The sequence below is a fragment of the Hydractinia symbiolongicarpus genome, chromosome 11 (genome assembly GCF_029227915.1).
Source record: "Hydractinia symbiolongicarpus strain clone_291-10 chromosome 11, HSymV2.1, whole genome shotgun sequence".
In the NCBI taxonomy this organism is placed as follows: Eukaryota; Metazoa; Cnidaria; class Hydrozoa; order Anthoathecata; family Hydractiniidae; genus Hydractinia; species Hydractinia symbiolongicarpus.
The window spans coordinates 17,368,663-17,390,303 of NC_079885.1; the positions used below are offsets into that span (position 1 = coordinate 17,368,663).

Here is a 21,641-nt window from a genome sequence, read left to right on the forward strand (position 1 = left end):
AATATGTAGGAAAAGACTTTGCAAACAAATAATTTGCTTAGGTTTTAAATAAGCATTTTCCAATCCACCTTGATGCAATGCGATTTGCAATCGCTTGAATAACGTTAGTGTATCTTTATGCATTTTGAAAACAGTAAAAAAACTGCGTTCACGCTTTGAATTTTAAAACAACAACAACTAACTCGCCGCACATATCTTTTACGTTAAACGCCGATCTCGCTTAGCTCTGCAAGGTTATATATAAAACTTTGGTACATTGAGACAAATCTCATTAAATACTACACACAGAAATACTGTGTATTGGAGGGTCACGTGACGAGGCCTCCTCCAGGGCCATGTTCGTATCGCCGTCCCAGGGTCAGAAAAGATACAAGATGCCCTGGGGACGAGGTTGATATTACCCATAATTTCCTGCAAATGTATTCAACGTGTAGCTTTCTGTATAAGTATTAAATTTTATGTGTATATTTCTTGCCCATGTGAGTGTGATCAAAGTGCCCTATACATAGATCTGAAAACTGGGTGCCATTGGCTCACTTTTTACAAATGACACCACGTAATAAATAAACCGCGCTTTACTATTTCCCGTAATCTGTACCGAGATTTGGTTGTGATATATATCGTAATTGTCTCTAAACAAATGAATTCCCTATTCTTTCTGACGGCCACTTTACATTTTCCCGACTTCCGTCCCCATATAACAAAAGATGGGCGTTTTAGGGTTTTCAAGGCCAAGAATATTTAAAACAAAATACCAATTATTTTTTAAAACGAGGGCAGACGATATAAAAATCTTTTTAAGACATGACATTTGAAAGGTGGTAGTAATAATGCAAGAACACGGCCAAATTTTTGGAAATCAAGAAACGGAAAAAAAAAAACAGAAATATAAAACAAACTTTATTTTAGCAAATATATGTACACAAAGTAAAGAAATTTAGAATATCTGCACATCCAAGTCACGTAATGTCAAGATGTGATAATTATTAATGTCAGTGCATTCCCAAAGCATTAACATATGGGAATTATTTCTTCAGGAACCGAGAAAATGTCTCAGGATAATTCCAAGTAGAGATCTTGGCTTGTTAACAAACTACTTAAAAAAATTAAGTAAGCGTTATAAATTCATGTCAATTCGTCGGTCTTGATACAATAATAAACAGACAGTTATCACATGGAAAAATAATATCATAAAAACTTCCTGAAAAAATATTTCCCATATGAACAGTCCCAAGAAAATTGTAAAATTGGTTTACACCCACAATAGATTACCGAAAAAAGAACCGCATTTAAAGACACTGTTTTAAGCACGAGATCTCCACCAGTTCCACACGCGCACCTCAAAGTAGGTAAATAAACTCGAAAATGATACGCGAGTACACGAAACTAATTTTCTTTCAACTCAGAAGTAATTCCTCAACAACTGTCTTAAACTTGAAATTTCGAGATAAAGCCGATAGAAGCACCAGTATCATCTCCCTCCCAAAAGGTGAAATAGGTTAAAATATGGTATAAAAAATAATTAAATACAATTTTTTTAACAAACTGCAGTGTAGCGTCGCTTATCGAAAACCAGATTTGTCTGCTTGAACCACGGCAAAAAAACCCGAAAAGATACGTGTCTTTAACAATTTAGTTAAGCATACTTTTACATAACGTTCTAGTCGATGCACATAACTCACACAGCAACAGCTCTGCCTAAGTCACTGCTAAGTATGTCAGTTGGTTTGGAGCTCTTCTTAGTAGCGTTCTTTAAAAGCCATGCCCTGGAATCACTTAACTGTTTGTTTACTGCTTCCATCCACGTCACTCGATCATCTTTATTATCAGCACATACCCAGTGTCTAGAAGAGACACAACACAAAAAAACATAGAATAAGTCAGAAAACGTTCAAAAAGATTATCAATTTAAACGAAATTTTCCTATACAGGTTATGCTGCTATGTAGTTGACTTTTCCTTGCCTCAGCCTTCATTCGCCCCAAAACCCTAGAGTCAGACAAGACTGGGGACTTTTTTTTACCAATAAGATTGTGTTTTAGTTTCAGTGGAAAAAAGGCAGAAATAACATGTTTTGCACATACTTTTTTATTGTCACTTTCCCTTCTACCGTCGTTACGAGGTTTGCTTCATCACCAGCTTGTGTCGTTCTCTTTGTGTTCAACTCGAATGTGTGCGGTCGAGCGCATTTGTCACGTGCCAGTACCTTGACAACTTGGTCAGTGCAAAACCTGAGGTCGATACAGCCAAGAGGTTCCTAAGGAAAATACGATTATCATTTTTATCATTTTGACAGCTCACCGTCCCGATAACATTACTTTTTCCTAGAAATCACAATTGCGCATTACATCATTGTTTTCAATCATCGATTATTTTATCAAAATTACCACGTACAATTTACTGGACTCAAGTTGTTCTCGAATTTTGACAATTATTTTCCAGTTGAAGTGAACAATAGTGGGTATCTATACAAATTTACAAATTCTATAATTTTAACTACAAAAATGTCAAAGAGTGCTAAAATGTTAGGTACAGTTTCAAATACGTTTAAGGTATTTGCAAAATTGCAGACATAAGGTTTAGGAAGTAGCTACCCCTAAAAACGAAACTTCACTAACCTTAGTTTCCTCATCATCTGGATATCTCCAATACAATATCTTGTTGTCTTTCATATTACACCAGCGTCGATTCCATGCTGTGTAGCCTCCAACATCTTCAAGAACAGTCTAAAATACAGATACCCGGAGCAAAAGTTTATGAACTGGTGACTGATTTTCAAATAGGAAAAAGAGTGAATGATTAATTCATAACTAGGGCACAGTGCTGTTTTCTAGAACTTTAAAAATGTTGCAATTCCCTCAATACTCTCGTGTAATCACTTGAAACTAGCATTCCTTATCGTTGAAATTAACATACCTGCATGGACGCATTAATGTGAGGCTTGACCGTGGCCCAACATTTCTAACAATTTATACTGGCATTGTTTATAAACTTACTAAGAAGCCACTAGCTGTTGCTGTAAACTCCGGCTTACATCCTACGCGCAACTGCACAAAACCTTCAATAGGACAGTTGCTTGGAACCTAAATACAAGAAAAAACTATGGTTCTCTCAAAATATAATTCATTTTTTATACTGGTCTCATTGGTATGTTTTAATCGCCAAAACTTCATTCACACCGCCTACATCAGGATGTGGAATTAAGGATCCAGTGACCAGTTTTACACAACACACTGTTTTAATGGGTTAGTCAGAAGATTTTACACTTACGTTATTTAACACGTGCTTGCTGCCATTTCCCAAAAGCGCTAAGTTAATTTTCGTCTCTCCAATTAACTTAAAACTGCTAGTGCGGAATACTGTTTGTGGAGATGCACTGCTCGAGTATTCCTCCTCTTTTTTCTGGAGCAAAAATAGTTAAAAAACATTAGAAATGTTAGACAATCACAAAACAAAGATTCTTCTATAACTAAATAGAATACTAATTCAGATACCTACCGCTACGGCTATTCAGCCAGCATTCTATTATTTAATCTAGCCTTACTCCACAAATTATGCACGAACTTCTTTGCGGAGATAAAGAAAGTTCGTTTGGATTTATGTCGAAACGAAGCGAGTCTTTAAATCAACAAGAACAGGATTAAAATGTCGAAAATTTGCGTTACCTTTGAAAACAAATGCTTTAAGTTGCCAGGAGATTGACCGGTCGTCTGAATAATAATAATAATAATAATAATAATAATAATAATAATAATAATAATAATAATAATACAAGAGATCACTTTATTAAGTGTATGACTCGTCAAGCTAGCAAATGTAGCATTAGCCAGATTCACCTTTACGTTTTTCGTCATGCTTTGACGAAAAACTTGTCCTTCTTTTGGACTCGCATAAAAGGTGTTAGAAGTGAATCGGTTTGCGTATTCAACAGCTGAATTAACAAACTTAGTTAAAAGTATTCTGACGAAAAACTTTTCAATAATATAGATTACTGTGAAACTCACATAGGTTCTTTTCACTTTTAAATGTGGATCATTTCCTTTCTTTGTGTGCTAGATAAAAATAAAATAAAAATGCTGAAATAAAAAAACAAATTGAGTTGCCTTAATGATAACAACAAGACAACGCAAAAAAGAACGAACATTATCACGCTGAACACTAAACTGTTCATATTATCATATTTCATCGCACCTTTGGAGACATACGAACAATTTACGAGTAAAAAATATAAGGCTTACCAATCCAAACACTTTGACAGACAAAGTGAAGTCGTGTGGAATATTTCTCCTAAACAACAATAACACTTTTTAAATTGGAAAACAGATCATAACATATTAAATAAAAAAGAAGGCTGTGCATGGTGAGCAAAATTACAAAACAGACAAATGTCAATTAAACGCAACAAATGTGGGCTGGGGGATTGTAGTTAAAGGCGTACGACATCAGTAATAAAAAGGTTTGTAAACAGTAACAAACTTGCTCAAAGTGAAACGTATGAATATTGTCCCAAATAAAGTAAACAGCTTTGTGCAACCAACTTACATAAACAAGTTGCTATTCAAAAGTAATGAGTAGCTCTCCATTTCATCATAACTGGAAACAACTTTAGTTGAAAACACGTTTCTACTCCCGCACGAAACAATGATAACAAAATGAAAAATCCCCAGATCTAAAGTAACATGTTTCTTTGTGAAAACGCTGAAATGGCAGCAAATGTAACTGCTCGGATTACTTACAATTTAACCATATATGGGGTTTGATCCGCAAAATTATGACCTCGAAAAAATATTCTTTTGACATTTTATAGAACGCAACTATTCTGACACTACACCCATACAGCACTACATAGAATTAAAAACATATAGCTAACTTACCCATGCGACCTCCACGAAGCGCAGTAACAAAGTCATGGTGTAAGGGTAGTTTGATTTCTATATAAAAAGGACGAGGCATTCGAAGTTGAAAATCACTGCTTCAGAAAATTAATGCCCTTGATAAGAAATACGAAATATCGCACAGTTAGGAGTGCTATACTACGTATATTTTCGAATTCTTCACCAATTGCGGAAAATATCTGCAAAGGTGGAAGAACGAGAAAAATATACCGCATATTGAACGAGGGATGTGAGAAACTAGTTTATCATTAGCATGAAAAATAATCTTTTGATGAAACCACTGTTGAAACAAGCGTAACATTCAATAGCGTTGTTCGAAAATTTAGAGGAAAAAAATTAGCGTTCATCATTTTAATTTACTGTTTCTTGTGATAATTTAAAAGTATAAACTAATAATTGACAATTACCAAAGCATATTTTAGTTATTATTATGGAGGTTAAATTATAGTTTGATGAGATGTTATGTGACAAAACAGTCTTGCTTCAATAAAATGTTTTGAGGGAATTTTTAACATCATTTAAGCTATTCAATGTGTTTATCTTTTAAAAAATAGTTGAAATAAACACAGCACTTTGTTTGGTATTTGGTAAAAAAATTAAAGTTGCCAGTTCCCACCATTATGAAATGTTTGTTATTTTTCACTGCTAATATACGAATTGCCCTCTAAAGGCAATCACGTTTGAGATATTTTCCATCCTAATGATAATTTAATGATAACTATTTAAGACACACACTTGTTTTCGACATAAACAACCATGAAAATATCTCAGACAAATTTTTTTAGAAATACGCACCTGTTAAAGCCAAAGTTGCTTTGCAGGGTGGGCTGGTGTCTAACTCATTTAAAAATTGAACAGAATCAGTTTCTTTTAATACACGCACTTCTTCCAAACATGCGGTTCGCTTCTCAGCTAAAAAAAGAAGTAGGGATAGTATTGAAAAAAGAATATTTATTAGGAAATATTCCACTTTTGATTTGTATAGTATGCAAGTTTGTTTTTTGAAAAAAAGTCACTTACTAGCTAGCAATAGAAGTCTTTCGCCTTCAATAACCTCGGGTGACCCGCGTTTGTCTTCGTTACAACTTTCAGCAACATTCAAAGCTTGGGACGTTTGCAATACGATATTTTGTTGGTTGGCTGCTTCTTCAAGCAAGTTCTGTATAACACGGGTACAGCTTTTTAAAATCATATTTACGACAATATTTGAAACGCCCAACTTTTTTTTCACGTTATTTTAAGTTTATTAAATATTCTATACTTTAGTCGACAATTAAATCTTCTGCCTTTTTTAGTGTGTTGACAAATTCGTCATTATCAGACAAACGGAAATACAAAACATTCTCAAGTTTGCTTTTGTTTGTTTTCTATAATTGTTTTATTGTGTATTGTCAAATGTCATGCTATGTAAACAACACAGCTATGACAAAAATGAAAGCATAAGGAGGAGGGGACATACTTAAACGTTTATCGCTTAATAATATTAATAATATCGCTTAAATTTTATATTTGTTAAAAGGATGATAGACTGAAAGAAACTATTAATAACGTTGTGACAGTCGGGTTACACTGGACCAAGCAATTGTCAAACACAAGTTGCGAAAGTGCAGAAAAGAAAATTACAAACTGGCGCATGTAGAAGCAAAACAAGTTTCGTCTTCTTCGAAATTCTCACACTCTATCGTGCAGCACAGAATTTTTTTACCTCCAATCATGAAACGAATGACGAAGCACTTTCGTGTTGTGGTAGAGAGGTGTCCAGTAACGTAGTTTTCTGTTTGTTTAATCTTATTCTTTTTTTTGTTCAGGAACAAAAGTTGATTCGAAAAAATTGTTCTCTGTTCCCATAAAATTTAGATTTTCTCTTGTGGGAACAAGACTTTATTTATGAAGTTTCGTTGTAGCCAATCACGTTTAAAATAATAAAAACAAACTAGAACAACGAAAGAATATATAAAACACACGCAAGGAAGAAAATAGAATCCTGGATATCCTTTTCCATCGCTTCATAAAACCCACTGCTAAAGTAGATATACAATCTCATCATACAGCAATAAAAGGTTGAAAACATTTTTGTCATTGATAAAAATTTAAGATTTTGTAAAATGACACAATGACGTTATTGACGCCATGTCAAATTATTTCAAAAGTTTGATTTGATTTGCGTTTATTAAAAAATGTACAATTTTCCTATTAAATGGCACTGAAAAAACATCTTACGTAATTTTTAAATCGACCTTAACCCTATTTTTTGGTACCAAATATTGTGAGGTATATGGGGTGTAAAAAATTCAGGCGTAAAAATCCTTTAGTAAACTTTTGAATGGCTTAAGCTAAGTCGATGAAACTTGGCAAGAATAAAGGAATGGCATAAAATTGATTGGTAGGAATAAAAATTTGCTGATGTCATTATTTTTTTAAAAACACGTCTTTATAACGCTGACCATTATGGTTCGATTGGATTGCTTTACACGTGATTTGGTTTGTTCAACGGTTCATATGTTATTATTTTTCACTTTTGAACAATGCTCAAGAAATCGATATTCCTGGGACCACCATGGGAACTCCCCAAATGGGAATAATATTAAATATCTAAGACACTAACGTAGGTTAAGAGAATTATTTACAACCTAAGTTCGCAATCATATGAATAAGATATCCGATCGAATTACACTCAAATCCCAGACTCTCAGACCTTAGTTAAAATTTACAAGGCAGGCAGGTATTTGGCGCCCGTGTAAAACTTTTTTTCTTTTACCAAAAAATAGCGCACGCTTGTCAGCAACAAAAAGGCACATTTTCTTACCTGTATTTGATCCCTCTTGGAATACACAATATCTGGTTTATCGAAAGAAGAGCAGGCATCATATTTGGAACTACGCTGTTTATTGTAACCGGATTGAACTGTCGTAGCTGGACTTTGTCCTTCGGAGAAGCTTACAGATCTACGCAATTTCTTTCGTGATGTAATTTCGACTGGTTTAGCAACATCTGGTTTATTGACAATGTAATCGTCGTCGATGATGTTCTAAATAAAGAATTACTTATTAATACTCGAATTGTGTTTTTCAGATCCGTAAACCCTTTCTAGGATGCAGTTGGGGTAAAAAATTTGCATGATACCTGGCTGTGATAAAATAGACGATGAAATGAGCGCAAAAATATTGGTTGGTTAAACATTAAAAACAACATTACTCTTAGCAAAAATTACAGAACCTTTTAACACATTCATTTAATACATGGTTCTTTACAAACAAGAAAATTTGTAAACCGGTTTACATATTCATGAAAATGTATTTTTTCACAATATGTTTATGACAGTTTTTCTCGAAACCAAATAGCCCTCAAGATTCGCAAAAATGGGATAAGCAAAAATTAGTCTCGTTAAAGTTTTGAAACTAACTTGACTAATATAAAAAGAGCGTAAACGACTGCTCTTTTAACAATGTACAGACATGATTAATGAACAGATTATGTAAACCCTATTCAGGCTTATTGGGACTGTGAAATGCCAAGGGTGTGTGACAAAAAGCCGCCACCTCACTCACAAGAGTCACGTGACGTTATAATTAAAAACTTTTGACCGTCATGAAGAAAGGGGAAGGGGGTAGGGGTCTTTAAAAATAATAATAATAAAGAAACCCTAACAAAATACTCACCGCACTTAATTTTAAATGTTGCTACTTCAGAATCCTGCGAACCCTTTTGTTAGGAGAAATATTAACTATATTCGCCTACATTTATTGTGTCACAATATTTAGCAATAATTCTAACACAACATTATTTGCTGGCTGTGATGGAAATGTGAAAAGTTTACGTTAAGGCGGCTTTATATAATTTGATTGCAGTTGTAACAGAAAAGAGAAAGAGAAATTTACGATTTCGTTTTTGAAATTAAACAATATTATTTAGATAACAAGATAAAGAAGCAAAACTATCAGATTTAACAAAATCTCTTTTATCAGGAATCATTATAATTCTCGGCTTAACGTCTGTGGGTTGGGCGGGGTATATTAATAACCCTTTTCCAATCTAAACTAGACTGGGTTAGATCTAAACTCAAATTCCTCTGCATCAAAGCTGACTTATTATCTTCTGCCAAGTCTTTCTCGGTCTACCTCTGGGCTTTGTCCTAGGAACTATCAAGTTTCTACAATTTCTTAACTAATTATCCTACTCCATTCTTTCCAAGTGTCCCAACCAACTCAATCTACTTACCTGGATAACACCTTTAGTGTTACGGATACCTAACCAGCTTCTTAGCTCACCCTAACTCTTTCTGTCTCACATCCACCTAAGTCTGAAATCATTCCTTTCTTAATGCCCCTGTACAACATAACACTTCTTACACAGGTCTCATAAAACCTACCTTTTACCTCAATTGACAAGACTCTGCTAGTCAACAAAGGAAGTAACTCTCTAAACTTTTTCCAAGCATAATATACCCTGAACTTCTTCCAACACCCCCTCCACTACCCAACATATCACCTAAGTAACAGGAGTTCTCAACTATCTCTAACAAGCCACAGTTGTACATCATTAAAGCTGGAAATACTTCATTCTCTATAATCTCACGCTTGCAACACTTGCATACAAACTCTTAACCTTCTTCCAAAACCACTGCACTTCTTATGTACCCAATGCTTAAAGTCTGACAAAAAATTGAGTTACTTTCCAACTACAAGGTCACACTTGGCTTCAACCTACTAATCACGACTTTAGACTTTGTTACATTCACTGTTAACCCTTTCTCTTCTATTCCCTTCTTCCACTTCTCAAACGTTTCAAAAATTCTTCCATTGACTCTGCTATGAGAACCAAATGACCTGCATACAGTAACTGCCGTAGACAACCTGCTCTGAACTCCATCGGTACATATTCTAAGACTAAGATCAACAACAAAGGACTAAGTACAGAACCCTGATGTACACTCACATGTACACTAAATTTGTCACTAAGTGAATCGTTAGTCCTAACACGACTTCTAGTATTCTAGCATTTTCAACAAGAAAAAGAAACTAAGCAATATTGTTTAACCAAATTGCACATATCAAGCTAGATTAGACTTTACATTTCAATAACTTTATGTAACACGAAAGGTTAGCAGGCAACGCTTTATTAAGAACAAGGAGAATTTTGTGTGTATTATCTCTGTGTAGAGAACGCGAGAACTTAAAAGGTCGATTTTAACTCTTTTCTATTAAGAAAATATTTAAAAAAAACTCAGTAGAACTTACATAAGAAGAGAATATTACCGCACTAGCAACATCGTGCAATGAACGAAAAATCTTTTTTTTCTTCATTTCAGCAACGATCATCTGCATTGCGAAAAATCACAAAGCATTTGTAAGAATTAATACAAAGTTGGATATACAAACTAAAAAATGATGAAGCAGCATTGTATAACTTTTTATGCATTTATTTGTTAAACCAAGTTAGCTGAAGAGAAAAACAGATTTAAGCTATCACAAGAAAAACATTCCATCAATACTAAAAGCTGTTTAGCTACTCTATAGGCTTTCCCACAATTAGAAAGCTATATTTTAAAAAACACTCTTCAGTTACACGATGTTTAGCAGTGAATACATAACAGATTTCATTATACCAAAAGTGTTATACTCTATTTAAATGCCTTTTTGTTTGAATGAAACAAAAATCAAATAATCAAAGAAGAAATTGTAAACATTAGAAACAAAACAGCAAAAATTAAAACAATAAGTCAAAGGAATTGATAACTATGATTTAAAGTAAATAAATGCTTTGCGGAATGTTTACTTTTATGTTTATCCTACAATTATAGCAACTGATCTATGCTAAGATTAGCAGAGCAAAAACGACAAAAACAAAGAACAATTCTTACATGCCAGCCTAAATATGTTCACAGGGTGACCATTAAAACACATTGAAGTTTAAGTTACACTGACAAATTTCTGAATTTATACATCGAATAACCTGTAATTTCGAAGGATTAGTTGTAGTCCTAGTGACTATATAGGGTAACCCAGTTAGTTTGGGCTAGGGGATTTGAAGTAGAGGGGTCAGGTCTTTTATATTTATTATGGTGAAATGCAAAAAATGAAAGGCAATAATTTAGTCTGAAAATGCAGAACAAAATTCTGCTGAGGCAGCACGATTTTGAGGCAATCATATTTTAGCTTGACAAATTGCGAAAAGACAACCATGCCAATCTTAAAACTAATTCATTTAAAGCGAGAGGAGATTTTAATGTAGACTTGAAAATTTACTTTATATATCCTTCTTATCAAACATGATAAGATTTTCATTTTATTCTCATTATTACTCAATAAAGTAATTTAAAAAGTAGTAAATGTATTCAGTATATACAGTGTATTTGTTACGTTCTATCCTGCAGAAAAATGTGGCAACTCTGAGAATGCTACGATGTTGGCTTACCCTTTCTTTGCGGTGACGACAGTGATGTTCAGGACATTTTTATTACACTCGATTCCACTTGTTTAAAATTGCGAATTTCACTAGATTAAAAATTGTCTACCATTTCTTAAAGTTAGTTAACTAAAGTATTGTTTAATTGGTAACCGGTGCAGTCGAGAGATGACGTTGTATTTAAGAAAGGTTTTAATTTGTCAATGCAAGGAAGAATATTTTTAGCTAAGTGAAAAAAAGATGCCAAGTAGAAGTGCTTATTTTACGTACGATAAAAAAAAGGTTTTAAATTGTCAATGCAAGGAAGAATATTTTTAGCCAAGTTAAAAAAAAGTCGCCAAGTAAAAGGGTTTTTTTTACTTACTATTAGTTTTGGTAATGTTTGTAAAGTTTCTTATTGCTAGTCAAGATGTAGAGAGATTATGCAGGAAAACTTTTTTGTTTTCCTTTGCATCAGAACAAACAAGTTTTTGTTAAAACGTGCAGCTTATTCGTTTATCGTAGAAATTCATGTGTTTTTAACTGGAAATTTGACACATAAAAGTTGTGGTTTTTAATTTTTTTTCATAAAAATACATTTCATAGCGCAACGCATGTTCAATTTCCTTGCTTGGCATAATGAACTAACCTGTAGATGAAAAAAGAACCGATTATATACAAAAGGCTTGGGTTTTTTTGGTCTTTAAAAATAGTAATTAATGAGATTTTGAAGGGTGCAGAAAGCTTTAACAAACTTGTACACTAGGATTCCTTAGATCCTAACAAGAGTAAAAAAACTACTTTGTTTTAGAGTCATTTTTTTTTAACTTTCATCTTTATTAACACCCGCAGTAGTTTTACCATCCTGTTTAATTAGGGCCAAGTTACATGATTCTTTTTTGATAAAAAACACAAAGTTCCATGTTTCTCAAGTTTCTCATTTACAGGCTTTAGTGTTACTTTCGAGTTGCTTGCAAACTATTTACTTGGCAAGACCAAACTTGGGTATTTGCTTGCTCAGGTGGGCTAATGCGACAACTAAAATCAAACTTTTAATCAAGTTTTGGTACTAGGCAAGAAGTTCTAGAACAAGATGTGTCTCGGAACAACTTTTGGCTTTTTTGTTTTGTTATTTACCCACATCATCCTGAGCTGTTGGGTACATGTCGTTTGATTTTTGAAAACAATTTTAAAACAGGTTTTTCTGTAAGTTTGATTTGAACCAACCGTGGTTTCTTGTTATAAAAACATGACTTCCAAGAGGCCAGTACTGAAGAAATCAAGGAAGTAAATTTCATAACTAAGATTAATGAGTGAGAAGCATTTACGGGTATCAAATGGAAGTCCAGCCATATAGATTTCGAGAAGGATTGTTAAAAACATCCAAGCCAACCAATTGCTGAAATCCCCTACATTAACAATTATATAAAAGCAAACATAATTTCTTAATAAATGCTTCTTTAAGAAATTTATTTGAAATCCTTGGAGTAGGATCAATCTGCTCAATGCATCGCACCATGGCAAAGAATTGCTGACGCAAATCAAAATTGCCTTAGCAGCTCTCAGCAAATAGCTTTTTTACTGAGTCGTTTTTTAGGGTTCAAAACAAGTCAAAGGCCTTACCAGCAGGAAAACTATGCCATAAAAAAAGTTTGATAATGCACACTACACCTACCTTGCCTTCCTTAGATGCAATGTACTCCTGATAGGTAGGAGGAAAGTCTGTTTGAAAATGCGATATCCTTGGTGGCTTTTGGGGTCTTTCCTTTTTCGCCTCTATTTTGATGGCTTTCTCTTTAGATTGGTGCATGGCTTTCATGTCTTCTTTTCTGTTACGAATTTGTTTTGCAAATTGAGACGGCTCATCATCTTCATCTTCGTCAACTCGAACAGGCGTAACATCAATATCAAGAAGTGGTTGAACTACTGGCGTTGTCGCCCATTGGGCTTTCATTGTAGAGCTGCGAATAGGTGTTTTGGTTGGGGAGCCCAGCTTCTCCCTTTCTGCAACCTTTAAAATCTCAGAAATGTCAAATGCTTTAGACTCAGTTAACTCAGTGTCTTCAGTACAGTCTACAGGTTGAGGTGAATTTAGATCACCAGTATAGTTCTTACTTCTTTCTTCTTTTTTTGGAGTTTCGCTTCTTATTGCTTCCTTTCTAGGTGTAGCAGCTTTTTTCCTCATTTTCTTAGGGGTTGCAGCCTTTCTTTCTTCTTTTTTAGGTGTGTGAGTTACCACATTGTGCTTATCCTTACTTAATAGCTCCGGTAAATCATCATGATTTTTAGAATATGACCGTACATGCTTTAACATACCGGTCTCTCCTTTTCCTGGGCAAGGAGATTTTAGGTCCTGCATCATTGGGTCCATCTCTATATCCTCTTCTTCTAACGATTGTGACAACTTTTCAGGAATCTTATCCACCTTTTCAACACACATGGCAGTCACCGCTACATCAAGAACAACTGGGTTTCGAGGAAATTTTTGACGTAGACGATTCTCTGCTTCAATTTCTTTCTCTCTTGCCTCACGCTCTTCTTTCATTTTCTTTTCAAAAATAGACATTTTGTCATTGACAGAGGCCGAATCTCTTTTTGCCTACAGAAAGTATAGAGACACAACTTCAGTTATTGGGAAAGAAATCATTACAAGAGATTTAAATAGGACAGGGCCAGTTGCAAACATTAGCTCTCTCCTCACCTGAGCTTCAGGTGTTACTAAAATAAGGTTTATATTAACCATAAAAGTAAGTCCATATCTAGACGTGTAATTTGGATTATATGAACATGCAAAGCAAAATATCTTTGAACAGTTAAAGGTCAAAATGTCTTTGCAAGAAAAGTTAAACTTATAAAAATTGCTAATATGTGAATTCTTTGAAGTGGCAGATAAAAGTTGTGTAACCCTGAGAAATGCAGTACCGTAAATGATCGATTAAGCATCCACTCCCGAATAAGCCCCCTCCCCCAAACCCATTTTGACAAATAAGCCCCCAATCCCGAATAAGCCCCCATGGGGGCTTATTCGGGAGGGGTTATTGTTATTATTTAGTAATTTCAATATAGTTGATAGGGACTGAAAAAGTACTACTATAAACAATTGATTAAATGGTATTTAAATCGTACGTTGAGGTATTAATAACACTCGTGGTTATAATATCCAATTCAAAGTTAGGGTGTTTTTTTTGTTTTTGTTTTTTCAACTTGTCGAACAATATATTTCCGAATATCTTGCTCCCTGTCAAAGCAACATACTTCTATCGATTAGTGTTTGTTTTTATTATTATACTTTTAGAAAGATATGTTGTGTTTATTAAAATCGTTGTTTTTAGCACACTAGATTTTTGCATAATTTTATAAGCCCCCCTCCCATTTAACCCCCTGAAATAGATTGTTTACATAAAAACCGAACAATCAGACGATCATTGACACTGATTTTTCACTGCTGCTTTTCATTTTTTAGACAGTTCACTTCCCTATCCTCTATCTTTACAACACAACTCTCAGAACAAAAATATCTATAGAATTTTATGTTTTGAAAGTTAAGATAAAAAAAGTTGATCCTAACTTTACCCTGTTTGGCAAAGACAACTCAACTACTGCTTTAGGAGCACAATCAAACACATTTTTTTGAAAAAAACCATAAAATAATAATAAAAATTTTTTTAACTTGAAACAAACTACTCAAAATTATTGAAATTAAGGGAAAAGTTAAGTATCACTTCAGAATGATTAAAGAATGCATTGCAGTCCTTGCTGTAGGGTAAAGGTATTTTTTTATTACTTTTTTTTATGATTGTACATATTTCAGGCCATTTCTGGAAAAAAACTATGCCAGAGCTACAAAAAGCACCTGCTAAAAAAAATACGAGTGCTATAGTGTGCGAAAAATCTGTGATTCACACTTAACTATTTTTTGTTTACCACAATGTTATATGTTATTTGAGCTGTATAGAAATGAATTTTGTAAAACGTATCAACCACGAGTGCAAAGTTGTGTTGGCAGATTTGCTATATGTTTTTGGCATTAAATATATTTCTAGACATTTTGATTTCTCTTTCCCCTTTTAAAAAGATTTTTAAACTTTATTCCACGTAATTTCTTTGGTATTACATCACGAGAACATTCGTCTGGAAGCTGTATTATGGTACAGGACACAGGCGGGCGAGTGCGAATGCACTCACCTCAAGGGATGGCCTGATATTTCTGTGTGCTGAGCCTATATTTTCTCTATAATTTTGCATACCAACTCAAGAAAACAGAAAACTACCTCCACTCCAATTAAACAACTAAAGTTGTCTTCACGTGATTAGTAAATATTTATAATTGTCTTTCTAAAAATTTAAGAATACTAGTAAAGCAATAAATTAAAAGTTCAGTTTTTTTAGAAGGGAGCTACTGTATCCTTAAATATCCTTCAGTTTTAAATTTGAACTACACTGCAAATGTTAACTCAGACCCAGAATTTAAGGAACGTTTCTGACATGAAAATCCTTACATAACTTTGATGTTTTTAGAGAATGCCGCATTTAGAACCTGCTATTAAGGCTTTTTCTAGTGACAACTAGGTTACTACTATAATCATAATGAAATACCTCTTCTACACCACTTTTTCTATCCTTAATAATTCTTTTTGTCCTTTCTTCAATTTGTTTTTGCTTCTCTAATGTAACTGCATCTGTAGTTGTTCGAGGTTGTTCAAAAAACCTAGTCCTCACTGTATGTTGAGTTTCTTCTTCATTGTTGGACGAAGATGTGTTTCTCAGAGGAGGTCTTGAAGTAACTTCTTGATAAGATCTTGATTGAGATTTTGCTTCATTTTGGACAGCCTGTGAAAACAAAATATTTAAAAAAATGAAATAACAACAGGAAGCTTTAGTCAGGCAAATAAATTAGTCTGGGTGAGCGATCCACGTGCGATCACAAAAGCTCGTGCAAATAAATTTGCGTGAGTGGTCGAAAAGTTTAAAATATGTTATTCCTTGTTTAAATGCCTATTTAAATACCTATTTTAGTGTTAGTCCCTTTCCTCGTTGTTTTATTGTGTTGCATAACGAAAAATGTGTGTTCTTTTTACCGCCATATTGAATATGTTTACTTATGATTTCAGTGTAATAAAAGTTGGCATGGCAAACTATAATTACCAAGGTGGATGGGAAAATAATGGGAATTTCCAGAAGACTAAAAGGAGGGATAATGCTAACATAACTTGAGTCATTTAAAACAATATTTTTGTTCATGTTCAAGGTCTACTCTGAATCAGAAAATACAACAATGCTGCTGTAATCATCGTCACTGTTGCTGTCTTCGTTATCTGACGACGAAATCGTGGTTACGTCAAACAAGCTAGAGCAGGACTTCTTATGTGGTGGTTCCCATGTTATGCATTTCTCTTTGCAACGCTTTTCGAGATATTTTATTACAGCCATTTCTGTAATCTCCTCTCTTTCTTTTTCTGTGCAAATCTTGTTATTTAAATTGATGCACAAAAGATTCTCTATGGTGACGTGGCTCATACTTAACCTCCTATTGGATAAAAGAAGTGTGAGTAGGCTAAATGCTCTCTCCACCGTAGAGTTTGACGCCGAAAGGCACAAAAATAACTCAGCCAACATGCACAAGTTTGGAAACTCTGTTTTAAGGCTAGCACTGTTTTCCAAACACTTAATAGCTCTTCCCCAGAATGGTTGGCTTTTACAAAGCTTCTTAAGAACGCCATTCATGAATTGCACCACACGAAATTCACCATAGTTTTGCCGTCAGCCTCTTTAGTTTTATAACCAATAATGTCCTCTTTACCCGATTTTTAAAATGTAGAAATCTCAACCATATTTCCAACATTTTTTTTTTAACTCATTTTTGCCGAAAAAAACGTGTCCTTCTTCTATTCAATAAAATAGGATAAAATAAAAGTGAATGTATAACACATGGTCTAAACAGTTTCACCTGTTCCTACTGGAGTAAAAAATTTGAAAGTGACAGCTAAAACAACTTTAACACCTTCATAAAAAATTGAAAGAAGTGTTACATTTTTAAAACATAAAAAATCTAATCTTTTGATTGGTGCCGAAACATTTTTAACGATCGAAACCAAAAGTAGAAAAAAGAAGTATCGCATGGATAAAAAAATATGAATAATATTTTATCAAGTGAAGGTATATCAACTTAAAAATTATACGAACCTCTCTACTTAAAAACGTCTTTTTCGAACTTTTTATATATTATTAGTAATCTAACAAAATTAAAAAGAACGGAAAAGATATAAAAGAGTATGGGGACGAAATTGGCTCAGCAAAATATTTAGTTTCGATTCACAGGTACTGTCGATCATATGAATGAAACTTTGACGTCATTAAAAGAAAAAGTTAATTTATTTGTAGCAAACAACGCACCTGTTTTTTACAACTAATGAGAAAGTTTTATGTGCCACATGCACGTGCTTGATCTGTAAAATAAAACTAAAAATACTCCAGCCGCCGCTGATCAAAGATATCAACAAAAAGTACTCGCTACACGTTGCATTACATCTTTAAAAAATCTTTGATAAAGTAGTCTTACGCGAGCGATAAATCGCACGCGTAAATTTTTTGGCGCGTGTGTGGGCGTGTGCGCATGCAATCGCACGCGTCTCCTGACCGGGTCTGATGGTGGAGGGCATGCATGCATGATGAAATTACTGTGGAAAGTTTACCATTTCTTGAACATGATAGTTTAGTAGGCGATGGGGGGGATCCTTCTTCCATCATTGGGCAAAGTAAAATGATGTTGAGCATGTATTTTTATAATTGCAGAGGATAGAAATTCATAAAAAATAACCAATCAGGAACAAGCTGATAATTACAGTTAATTACAGTAATTAACATTTTCTAACCTAGATGGAGATAATTCTACTCCTTCTGCAGGAACCAAATCTCAGACAGTTGGTACAAGATGCTGTTTATGTGTGAATGCATAAATGCCTTTGAAACTGATTGAAACAAATAGTGATGCAGAAGTGTTGAGGTTAGTCATTTTTAAAGTCTGTGTCTTGTTTGTTTGTATATTTAGGTGGCCAGTATATAAGCATTTTAGGAGGGATTTTATTAATAAGTGGCTTTGTAGAAAAGTAAAGAAAGAGAGACTTTGAAAATTATATCAAGTTGCAGTCACACCTGTATGACAAATTTATTTAGGAAGTTAGGGAAAAAATTAGAATTTTTTAAAGAAAACTATAGCAGGAAGAAGGTAGTTAGGCCAATGAAAGTTGGTCTATGTTGTGTGAAGGCACACAGAGTGTGTTAGTTGATGTTATAATCAAAACAGTGCATTTCTGCTATTTATCAGTTTCCCTTTTACCGTTAAAAATATTCAACTGTTTGCTTACATTTATGTTATTTTTTCGTTGTTTATGGTACGCACTTAACGTTTTGATTATATTTAAAGTATTTTTAAAAGAATTGTTTCTACTTCCATTGAAAAATAAAAAACAACTGAAAACTGTGGCCTTTGATTCAAATTGGCATTAAAGGAGAACTAAGTGTTCTATTAGAAAAACAGAATTTTCTTTAAAATTTTGTGACGTTGTTTACCTTCACAAATCAGCTTACATTGAATGCTGAGAACCAAAAAGGCAATGAATATGGAAGATTCAAGTTCCAGCTTTGCAATTTCAGATGTGGAATACAGTAGTGATTCTAGTAAAACCTCAGTGACAGGATGATACATGAATGAGCCATTAGACGAAATGAGTATTTGTTAAAAAAACTTGAGAAAATAAGCTAAAAGAACATGACAATGATACTTGTGAAATAAATTCAAGCAGACTCAAAAATTTGTATTGGTGTTCCTACACTTGTGTCATTTTCACTACTTTATTGAATGATAAGTTGAACAACAACAAATTTATCACACCGCACCCAGGATTTTGAAATTCTGTTTAAATCACAGTTTTGAAGACAGCAAGCATGTTATGTTATGGCAACTACCATTATCAATTCGTATGCCAGAAAATCGGGGGTAAATTGATTTTTTTTAAAAAAAATCAGTATTTCAATGGAAACATATAGTTTTCAAAATATATTTTGCAATAAAAATGTATAATTCTCCTTCAAGAGAAATAAAATGCACTGTGCATTATGTTTTCGAGGCTATCATGCAAAACAGATAATCAACTTTTCTTTAAGCCTCTAGGGAAATTACAGGAATTGATTCATCTCCTTGTTTTCTTAAATAGAAATGATAATATTACAAAGGTAGATAATAAATAGAAAAAGTAGGTGCATGGAGAATCACACACAAAAAGGCACCAGACCATAGACTAATTTTATTTTTATATCGCTACATTGGTATTTCAGTTGGGTTGGACGTAGATTTCTTCTTTATTAAAAAAAACTTGAATACCTGTGTCAGACGACTTTTACCAAATATTTTTTCTTGAATTCTTCTTGCACGTTCTTCCTCTTGCATGCGCAAATGTTCTTGCTTTCTTTCTTCTTGACAGGTTATAGCTTCATTGTGTCTTCGTTGCTCTTCTAAATCAAGCTGAACCTTTTCATTGTAATCATCTCTCAAGCTAGCCAAACGACTCTAGAACAAAAGCATCACAGGTAGGGAGAGATACAAAGTTATTATTTTTTTTTACAGTAAAAGTAATAAGCAACTTTTGTCTGAACTAATTTCTTAAATAAGAGTGTTTTCATTTTAATTTTTCCAGACGCTTGGAAATTACCATTTCAGACAAATAACTAGATCATTTTTTGTCACAAAAGACTTAACAGAAAACAAAAACAGGGTTCAGAGTGGCTTACCAGAATATTTTTCCCTGAAATTTCAATGAATATAGTAGATGTTTTTCCCTGGGAGACATCATGAAAAAGACCCTTTTTTCCCTGAGTCTATACACAAAGATACTATTTTTCCCTGAGTTGTCTGAACTGAGAAAGAATGTTAAACTTTACTGGAACTATCATCTCTTTAATGCAGTAACTTTCCAAAATGATATGTTACAAAGTAAGAAAGTAAGAGAGTTGTAAATAGAATACAACAAAATGTAACAAACAAAAAGAAATTCATATGGTCATTTAACTCATTTAAGCTTCCTCTGTTTAGCTTCAAGCAATTCCAATTATATAGGAGAACAAAACTTCCATGAGTTTTCCCTGACTAAGAAAAAAGTTTCTTAAGTTTTCCAGTTTCTCCCTGAGTTTTTTCAAACCGGGTACTTTTTCCGGGTTTTCCAGGGTTACTCTGAACCCTGAAAAATTCAGTGTTTGAATGTCATTAGGCCACTTCCAGTTGATTCTTTACTCATGGTAATTCGTTGCTACGAAACTAAAATGCACGATGTGTTCATTATTCATTATTTAAAAAAAATACTACTGCAAAATAAATTTCATTTATTTTACAGTAGTATATATTTTTAGTTTTAGTACAACTTAAATAAGTAAAGGGTTACAAGGGAAAAATTTCAGACGCCAATTTTAGTAATCACAAAAATAGTCAGGGATCGTCTCAAAATGTTTGTATGTTTTTTCGTATTATTATACGGATGCTACAAAGTACTTCTTTGTCATATGAAATACTCCATTTAAATTAAAAAATATAAGCAAAGCTACAAGAACTTTAAAACATGATACAAACTTGTAAGAAGTATTTTCATCATACGAAAAAAAAAAAGATACAGACTTTGAACAAAGTAAAATTGCTATACGAACTTGAAACAAACTTCAAAAGTACTGTCGTAATTGTGCATAATTATGTCAATACGAAACAAGAAACAGAAGAATTAAAAACGAAGTAAAATACACGACTTTTTTTTAAATAGTTTCAACTGAACTTGCAAAATAAAGTTATTCTCAATTAAATTTAAGTTCAAACAATTGTATTTCCATTTTAAAATATCGACTATACTGAAAGTAAATTAAACAGTTTATTTAAAACTGTCATTATGTTCATTATATCTTTTAGGTTTAGATGTACGGCTTTATGCCATAATTAAGAATAAAGATCTGTTTACATTCTGGTAGCAGAGGCTAGTTAGGACGATGGCAACTGCAACAATCACGATGGCACAAAAGTATGGATGCCCCAATTTTCTGAAGATGTGGATTTTGATGCATGGGTATATGCTCTGGAATTATGGAAAGTAGTTACAGACCTTTCAAAGAAGAAAAAAGGCCAGTTGTTTATTTTAGTTTAAATTCAAAAGTACGTCAGGCATGTTCAGCCTTAACGAAAGAAAATTAAATGAAGACGATGTAATAATTAAATTTGTTAATGAATTAAAAGAACTTTATGGTATTACTGAAGATCAAGCAATGTTCAATGCTTAGGAAAAATTTAAGACCTTTCACGGTTCCAAGACAATGTCGATTGGTGATTATG

General features: G+C 33.5%; 1 protein-coding gene across 1 annotated transcript in view; it reads right to left on the reverse strand.

Moving 5' to 3' along the window:
• Window positions 1-887: 887 nt before the first annotated feature.
• LOC130614528 (anillin-like) overlaps window positions 888-21,641 on the reverse strand; it is a 36,415-nt gene continuing 15,661 nt past the window's right edge. Inside the window, exons 4-19 of the mRNA XM_057435952.1 lie at window positions 19,659-19,844; window positions 15,875-16,108; window positions 12,954-13,877; window positions 7,701-7,922; window positions 5,915-6,053; window positions 5,690-5,806; window positions 4,874-4,930; window positions 4,542-4,668; window positions 4,238-4,286; window positions 4,004-4,051; window positions 3,665-3,709; window positions 3,270-3,401; window positions 2,996-3,082; window positions 2,618-2,725; window positions 2,084-2,256; window positions 888-1,844 (exon numbers count right to left, since the gene is read on the reverse strand). Coding sequence (XP_057291935.1) covers window positions 1,679-1,844; window positions 2,084-2,256; window positions 2,618-2,725; window positions 2,996-3,082; window positions 3,270-3,401; window positions 3,665-3,709; window positions 4,004-4,051; window positions 4,238-4,286; window positions 4,542-4,668; window positions 4,874-4,930; window positions 5,690-5,806; window positions 5,915-6,053; window positions 7,701-7,922; window positions 12,954-13,877; window positions 15,875-16,108; window positions 19,659-19,844 — 2,814 coding nt within the window. The 3' untranslated portion in view covers window positions 888-1,678. The remainder of the gene's footprint in view (window positions 1,845-2,083; window positions 2,257-2,617; window positions 2,726-2,995; window positions 3,083-3,269; window positions 3,402-3,664; window positions 3,710-4,003; window positions 4,052-4,237; window positions 4,287-4,541; window positions 4,669-4,873; window positions 4,931-5,689; window positions 5,807-5,914; window positions 6,054-7,700; window positions 7,923-12,953; window positions 13,878-15,874; window positions 16,109-19,658; window positions 19,845-21,641) is intronic.